Source organism: Chiloscyllium punctatum, chromosome 4 (assembly GCF_047496795.1).
Source record: "Chiloscyllium punctatum isolate Juve2018m chromosome 4, sChiPun1.3, whole genome shotgun sequence".
NCBI lineage: Eukaryota > Metazoa > Chordata > Chondrichthyes > Orectolobiformes > Hemiscylliidae > Chiloscyllium > Chiloscyllium punctatum.
In genome coordinates, this window is record NC_092742.1 from 8,395,075 (window position 1) to 8,404,143 (window position 9,069).

Consider the following 9,069-nt stretch of genomic DNA (forward strand, 5'->3'; position numbering starts at 1 on the left):
ATGGGACATGAGTATGAGGGACAAGGAGAGGGTATGGGGGCAAGAGGAGTTGTGAGCCTCCTGGACATTACCCACCCATTTGCTGCCTGTCTTCTTTCCCTCTTCCTCACACTGCCGTCCTGTGTCCTCATACCTGGCCCCCCAACAATTTTCAACCTCTCTCGTTCCACTGCAGTCCCCTACCAACATTCTCTCTGCCCTGTTTCCCCTCCCTGTGACCTCTCCTCCCTCTGTTGAACTCTGTTTCAAAATCACAATTCTTCTCTTTGCATATGATGTACATAGAACATAGAACATAGAACATTACAGCGCAGTACAGGCCCTTTGGCCCTCGATGTTGCGCCGCCCTGTCATACTAATCTCTGTCATACTAATTCCTCATAAGACATTCCTTCCATACCAGCCAACATCCTAGTAAATGTCCTCTGTACCCTTTCCAAAGCTTCCACATCCTTCTTATAATGCGGTGACCAGAACTGTGCACAATACTCCAAGTGTAGACATTTACATGAACGGTGCACATGCTTGTTTCTGGATTAGCACACACATGTGTGGAGTTGCTGTGGGGGGTCATGTTATGATTCAGAACCAGACCTCCGGCAGATATATATCAAGGAGACAGCCTAGACGCTTCCTTTTATCTTATTTAAAGGCAAGTGTAAAGTGCTGTGTTCTGGATATAATTCAATTCATCACACTACTTGGCGTTAAGCCAAACACACCTTATTCTTGCACTACAGTTTAAATACAAACAAAAAAAGAAGTCTAACTTTTAACCCTTCTAGAAAATCTAACAGAATAATAGATTATTTATCTATGAAATGGTGGCTCAGTGGTTAGCATTGCTGCCTCACAGTGCCAGGCACCTGGTTTTGATTCCAGCCTCGGGCAACTGTATGGAGTTTGCACATTCTCCCCCTTTTTGTGTGGGTTTCCTCCAGATGCTCTGGTTTCCTTCCACAATCCAAAGATGTGCAGGTCAGGTGGATTGGTCATACTAAATTGCCAATAGTGTTGGGTGCATTAGTCAGAAATGGGTTTGGGTGGGTTACTCTTCAGAGGGTCAGTGTGGACTTGTTGGGCCGAAGGGCCTATTTCCACACTGTAGGGAATCTAATCTAATCTCAATAGAACTGTTCCAATATAATAACATCCTCTAAACACACCCTTGGCCAAGGCAAATTCAGTAAAACAGATTGTCTCACAGGAAATACTAGCAACAAGACAGAAAGTTGTAACAGCTTTCACAACTGGCTTCAAGACCCCAGCAACTACCAAAAACTAAATTAAAACCCTGGTTCTGTGCGAGTCTGACTCCACCCATTCAGGTTGCTTCAATTGTTCCAAATTAAAAAAAACCCAAGGCCTCACACACTGTTTACGTTATTGGCTCTGAGTAGACTGCTCTTTACCTCTGTCTCAACCTCTCTTCATAAAAAAATTGATAAAATACATCTCTTAAAGTAGCAGCACAATCAGAGAGATTTGAAAAAAAAATCATGGAAGTTACCTAAATCACTTTCGGGAACAGAAAAAAAACCAAATTATTGACACAGCATTTTTAGCACCGCAAAACGTTTACAGCAAAGTGTTTGTGGTGATTGGAACCAGGTGGATCTCATGGACTATGAGATCCTTAACTGGGGTTGTTAACCTGGGCCAATCAGGGATCATCTGGCTGACAGATACAGATGGAGAGGAATTTAAGTGGGTACAAGAAAATGTTCTGATTCAGTATGTGGATGTACCTGCAAGAGAAGGTGCAAAACTTGACCCACTCTTGGGAAATAAAGTAAGCAGGTGACTGAGGGGATAGTGGGGGAGCACTTTTGGGTCAGCGACCAAAAGTCTATTAGTTTTAAAATAATGATGGAAAAGGATAGACCAGATCTAAAAGATAAAGTTCTAAATTGGAGAAAGGCCAATTTTGATGATATTAGGCAAGAACTTTCAAAAGTTGATTGGGGATGGATGTTCATAGGTAAAGGGACAGCTGGAAAATGGGAAGCTTTCAGAAATGAGATAACAAGAATCCAGAGACAGTATGTTCCTGTCAGGGTGAAAGACAAGGCTGGTAAATGTAAGGAATGCTGGATGACTACAGAAATTGAGGTTTTGGTCAAAAAAAGGAAAGCATATGTCAAGTATAGACAGCAGGGATCAAGTGATCCTTTGAGGAGTATTAAGGCAGTAGGAGTATACTTAAGAGAGAAATCAGGAGGATATGAGGTAGCTTTGGCAAATAAGCTTAAGGAGAATCCAAAAGAATTACATTAAGGACAAAAGAGTAATTAGGGAGAGAATAGGGCCCCTAAAGGTGAGCAATGCAGCCGATGTATGAAACCGCAAGAGATGGGGGAGATACTAAACCAGTATTTTGCAATCAGAGTTTACTATGGAGAAGGATATGGAAGATACAGAATGTGGGAAAATAGATGGTGACATCTTGAAATGTGTCCATATTATCGAGGAGGAGGTGCTGGATGTCTTAAAATTAAAATGCATAAAGGGGGATAAATCCCCAGGACCTGATCAAGTGTATCCTAGAACTCTGTGGGAAGCGAGGGAAGTGATTGTTGGGCCCCTTGCTGAGATATTTCTATCATCGATAGTCACAGGTGAGGTGCCGGAAGACTGGAGGTTGGGTAACGTGGTGCCACTATTTAAGAAAGGTGATAAATAAATGCAAGGGAATATAGACCAGTGAGCCCGACATTGATGGTGGGCAAGTTGTTGGAGGGAATCTTGAAGGATAGGATTTACATGTACTTGGAGAGGCAAGGACAGATTATGGATAATTACTTTGTGCGTGGGAAATTGTATCTCATTAACTTAATTGAGTTTTTTGAAGAAGTAACAAAGAGGATTGATGAGGGCACAGCAGTGGATGTGATCTATATGGACTTCAGTAAGGTATTTGACAATGTTCCTCGTGGTAGACTGGTTAGCAAGGTCAGATCACATGCAACGCAAGGAGAACTAGCCATTTGGATACAGAATGGGCTTGAAGATAGAAGACAGAGGGTGGTGGTGGAGTGTTTCCTTTCAGACTGGAGGCCTGTGACCAGTGGAGTTCCACAAGGATCGGTGCTAGATCCACTGCTTTTTGTCATTTATATAAATGATTTGGATGTGAACATAGGAGTTATGGTTAGTAAGTTTGCAGACGACACCAAAATTGGAGGTGTAGTGGACAGTGAAAAAGGTTACCTCAGATTACAACAGGATCTTGATCAGATGGGCCAATAGGCCGAGGAGTAGCAGATGAAGTTTAATTTAGAAAAATGTGAAGTGCTGAATTTTGGAAAGGCAAATCACTTAATGGTAGGGCCCTGGGGAGTGTTGCTGAACAAAGAGACCTTGGATTGCAGGCTCATAGTTCCTTGAAAGTAGAGTCGCAGGTCGATAGGATAGTGAAGAAGGCATTTAGTATGCTTCCATTTATTAGTCAGAGCATTGAGTATAGGAGTTGAGAGGTCATGTTACAGCTGTGCAGGGCATTGGTGAGGCCACGTTTGGAATACTGTGTGCAATTCTGGTTTCCTTCCTATTGGAAGAATGTTGTGAAACTTGAAAGGGTTCAGAAAAGATTTACAAGGATGTTGCTAGGGTTGCAGGATTTGAGCTATAGGGAGAGGCCGAATAGGCTGGGGCTGTTTTCCCTGGAGTGTCGGAGGCTGAAGGGTGACCTAATAAATGTTTATAAAATAATGAGAGGCATGGATAGGATAAATAGACAAGGTCTTTTTCCTGGGGTGGGAGAGTCTAGAACTAGAGGGCATAGGTTTAGGGTGAGAGGGGAAAAGATTTAAAAGGAACCAAAGGGGGATCTTTTTCACGCAGAGGGTGGTACGTGTATTGAATGAGTTGCCAGAGGAGGTGGTGGAGGCTGGTACAATTACAACATTTAAAAGGAATCTGGATGGGTATATGAGTAGGAAGGGTGTGGAGGGATATGGGCCAAGTGCTAGCAAATGGGACTTTATTAATTTAGGATATCTCATCGGCATGGACAATTTGTAGTGAAGGGTGTGCTGTACACCTCTGTGACTCTATGACTATATATAAACAAAGTTAAAAGTCACACAACACCAGGTAGTAGTCCAACAGGTTTATTTGAAAGCACTAGCTCAGGTCAGGTGCCACACCTTCAATGCATTATCTGAGCTGAGATGGCACCTATTGTTAAAGATATCTTGAGAATGTAACTTTAAAAAAGTTCTGAGATTTATATATGAAAGAACTGAAACTAACATGATCATTCTCACAGATCGAAGACTCAAGCTAAGTTTGTTTAATATTACATTTTATGATACTGCAATCCTGTTGCTATAAATCCTGTGTCTTATGATTCTGCTCCACAACCACCTGATAAAGAGGCAGAACTCCGAAAGCTAGTGCCTCCAAATTAACCTGTTGGACTATAACCTGGTGTTGTGTCCATCTCAGTCCAACACTGGAACCTCTAAGTCATATTTATAAACAGGGGATTTGGAATCTCCTCAGTTTGGAAGACTGACTCTGAGCTGGCTGGCCACAGCCACTTTACTGTGCACCAATAAATAAAGGTTGACTTGATGTCAGGATACTGGCTTCCGTGAAGTTATTTCTATATCATGCCAAAGTTTGACATGAATCAAAGAAGAATTAGAATTAGATTTTTATTGTCACATGTACTCAAGTACAGGAGTACAGTGAGAAATGAATAATGTCACCAGTTCTGGTGCCATCTTAGATGTAAAGGTACAACAACTTAGGAACAAAGTAGAAAAATAAAGAAATAAAGCTTTTTTTTGGATTCACTCTAATCTTCTCAGCTAAGGATAGCTTGTGTGCCCTTTTCACCCTCCTGATTTCCTTCTTCAGTGAACTCCTGTATCCCCTATATACCTCCAGGGATTCCCTTGATCCCAGCTGCTTGTACCTGAGCCATGTCTCCTCCTTTTTTTCTGGTCAAAGCCTCAATATCTTTTGTCTTCCAGGGTTCCCTATTCCTGCCAACCTAGCCTTTCAACCTCACAGGAACATACGGACTTTGAGCTCTATCTCACTTTTACAGGCCTCCCACTTGCTGAAGGTCCCTTTACCTGCAAACAAACTACTCCAACCAACCCCTGCAAGCTCCTGTCTAATTCCATCAAAAGTCACTCTGCCTGAATTTAGAACATGAACCTGTAGACCGGTTTTGTCCTTCTCCATAACTATTGAAAAATTAATAGAACTATGGTCACTGGTCCCAAAGTGCTCCCACGCTGTCACTTCCATCACCTGTCCTGCACTATTTCCCAAGATTAGACCATGTTTTGCCCTTTTCCAAATAGCACACTCCATATACTGCTTGAGGAAACTTTCCTGAATACACATAACACATTCCAGCCCATCTAAGCTCTTTGCGTTATGGCAATCTCAGTCTATGTTAGGAACATTAAAATCTCCTACTATGTCAACTCTATTAGTCCTGCAGGTCTCCCCAATCTCCCTGCAATTCTGTTCCTCTTAGCAAGTTTTGAGAAGATTTGAAGCTCAGGTTGGTGATATGGATGTAAATTAGCTCACTGAGCTGGAAGGTTTGTTTTAGATGTTTCATCACCATGACTAGGTAACATCATCAGTGAGAGTCTCCAGTGTCGGCCTGTAGTACAACCCCAATAACGTCATCGCCCCCTTCTTATTTCTTATTTCCACCCACAAAGCCTCACTGGATGATCCTTCAGTTATTTCATCTCTGATTACTGCTGTGATACTCACCTCAATCAAAAATGCAACCCCCCCCTCCCCTCCTTCCACCACCTCTGTCCCGGCTAAAGCACCTGTACCCTGGCACATTAAGCTGCCAGTCCTGTCCCTAGGTGAGGGGCTCTGGCCTGAAACATTGATGTTCCTGCTCCTTGAATGCTGCCTAACCTGCTGTGCTTTTTCAACAACACACTCTCAACTCTGTCCCTCCCTTAGCCATGTTTCTGTAATGGCTATAATATCCCAGTGCAATTTAATCCAACAGGCATTCCTTGCTCCCTGTCATGTTTCAGTCTTACTGGTTTCTTCACTTTACTATTTCTGATTCCAGCCTCAAACTTGCCTCCCTGCTGTTGAGGATCCCCATGAATCTAGTTTAAACCCTTCCTTGCAGCACTGGCAAACATGGCCACCAAGATATTGGTTTCCCCCTCAGTTCAGATGCAACCTGTGCCCAGAAAAATACCCCAATGATCTATAAATCTGAATCCCTGCCCCCTACACCAATTCTTTAGCCAGGCATTCATTTGCCATATCCTCCTGTTCTCACACTCATGAGCTTGTGGGACTGGAAGTAATCCAAAGATTACCATCGATGATTTCCTGCTTTTTAACTTTTGTTCCTAGCTCTCTATAACCACTCTGCAGGACCTCATCCCTATTCCTACCGATGTCATTTGTCTAAAGAGGTTCCTTAAGTATATTAAAGGAAAAAGAATAACTAGAAGACCCCTCAAGGACCAAAGTGGACATGTATGTGTAGAATCGAGAGTGTGGTGCTGGAAAAGCACAGCAGGTCAGGCAGCATCCGAGCAGCAGGAGAATCGATGTTTCGAGCAAAAGCCTGATGAATGAATAATGATTAAAGAGTATAATGGAACAGAGTGACTTTGGAGTTCAGATGCACGGGTCTCTGAAAGTGAAATCACTGATAGACAGGGCAGTGAAGAAGGCTTTTGGCACACTGGCTTTCATCAGTCAGCCAGTTTTGTCCACCTCCATAACTATTTAAAAATTAATAGAACTATGGTTACTGGTCCCAAAGTGCTCCCATGCTGTCACCTCCATCACCTGTCTTGCCCTATTTCCCAAGATTAGACTATGTTTTGCCCCTTTTCCAAATAGGACACTCCATATACTGCTTGAAGAAACTTTCCTGAATGCACTAACACATTCCAGCCCATCTAAGCTCTTTGCTTTATGGCAATCCCAGTCTATGTTAGGAACATTAAAATCCCCTGCTATGACAACCCTATTACTCCTGCAGGGTTCCCCAGTCTCCCTGCAATCGTGTTCCTCTTAGCAAGTTTTGAGAAGATTTGAAGCTCAGGTTGATGATGTGTTTTGTAAGTTAGCTCACTGAACTGGAATGTTTGTTTTAGATGTTTCATCACCATGACTAGGTAACACCATCAGTGAGAGTCTCCAGTGGGGGCCTATAGTACAGTCCCAATAACGTATAGAAGTTGGGAAGTTATGTCGCAATTATACAGCACGTTGGTGAGGCCACACTTGGAATATTGTGTTCAGTTTTGGTCACCTTGCTAGAGGAAGGATGTTATTAAAATGGAAAGAGTGTAGAAGAAATTTACAAGGATGTTGCCAGGACTCAATAGTCTGAATGATAGGGAGAGGTTGGACAAGCTAGGACTTTTTTCTTTAGAGAGTAGGAGATTGAGGTTTGGTGGGGGGGGAGGAATACCCCATAGAGATGTCTAAGACCATGAGAGGCATGGATAGGGTGAATGCAATCAGTCTTTTCCCCAGGGTTGGGGAATCGAGGACTAGAGGCTATCAGTTTATAGTTAGAGGGGAAAGAAGAAAAGGGAATCTGAGGGGCAACTCTTTTACACAGAGGGTGGTACACATATGGAATGAGGTGCCAGTGGAAGTGGTTGAGGTGGGTACATTAACAACATTTAAAAGGCATTTGGACAAATACAAGGATAGGAAATGACTAGAAGGATATGGGCCAAATGCAGGGAAATGGGGTTCGTGTGGACGGACATTTTGGTCAGCATGGACCAGTTTGGGCCAAAGGGCCTGTCTCAGCGCTGTAGGACTCTATGACTCTAAGTTAGAAGTTAAACATTACAGTCCTTCTTAGTATAAAGTAGAAAAATAAATGAATAAAGTTACAAGTTAAAATATTGTCACTCTTAATACAGATTAAAGATTAACTCAAGAACCTAATTTAAACAGAAGCAAGCAATATATTTCCCAACAAAAATAAATGAGGTTAAAGATTGGTACAGCATGTTCAAACAGGTAGATTTGAAGGAATGTCATGGAGGAGTTTAGAGTAAAACGAAAACAGGGGGACCAAATTCTGGAGCCTAGGGCATAGGTCACATAGCCGAACATGTTTACAGTTATGCTGTTTGAGGATAGTTTAACTATTTCTCAGGATATTGGGCTATCTTTCTGACTTTCCAATATGGAGCCTTAGTTTCTTACAGCATGCACTGGGAAGTTTGGTATAATTTTACATAGAAAATAAACACGATGTGCTTTCAAAGCCCTGTTTGTCATAACAGGTGGCGCTAACCCATGGAAAGAGCAAAAGGCAGGAGGTAAGCTTTCAGAGTTGTAGGTCATGAGTTAGCAGCTGAACCTGAGATTTTCTGCTCCATGTTCACGTGTCTCTGACATTCTTCTCATCCTGAAATCCCAGCTCAAAACTAAAAATCATTAACCAAAAATGCCACGATGCCTTTGGTTTTTACACAGTTTGCTTAAGACTATGTCTGGCCAACTCTTGTGCATGACTAAACACTTACCTTATAAAGTATCTCAATATTATTCGTTGTAGTAGTTGTCTGTTCAGACATTCTTCCAAACACGCTTTAAATGCACTCAGCGTTAACAGAGAATGAGCAGGAAGCAGATGATCTCACAACTGGGTGGGAGTGCGCTCGTTATAACAGGAAACTACTGAATGAGCAAAATCTTGCAATATGTGATCAGAAAAGGGATGTAAGTGTGCCTTCACATGGTTTTACGAGTGGGGATCTTTCAGTTGGTAGTGGAAACACATCAAGGAGAGTTGTAGTCGGCTGGGTCTAGCAGAGGAAAAGAAGTTCAAAAGTCACTTGCACTGCCTATATTGGCTCATAGAATCCCGACAGTGTGGGAGCAGGCCATTCAGCCCATCAGATTCACACACTCTGAAGAATGTTGCATCCAGACCCAATTGCCTAACCTGCCCCTGTATTTTCCATGGCCAATCCACCTAACCTGCACATATTTCTATGTCTTATGGTCTTATGAATGCGAGTAAGTGGAGTTGAAATGCCCATCAGCCATGATTGAATGGCGGAGTGGACTGGATGG

General features: G+C 42.5%; 1 protein-coding gene across 1 annotated transcript in view; it reads right to left on the reverse strand.

The window, feature by feature from the left end:
• The window catches only part of LOC140476060 (ovarian cancer G-protein coupled receptor 1-like), a 28,704-nt gene extending 20,100 nt beyond the window's left edge, over positions 1-8,604 (reverse strand). The window contains exon 1 of the mRNA XM_072568037.1: positions 8,517-8,604. Within this exon, the coding sequence (XP_072424138.1) occupies positions 8,517-8,567 (51 nt within the window). The 5' untranslated portion in view covers positions 8,568-8,604. The remainder of the gene's footprint in view (positions 1-8,516) is intronic.
• Positions 8,605-9,069: the final 465 nt, after the last annotated feature.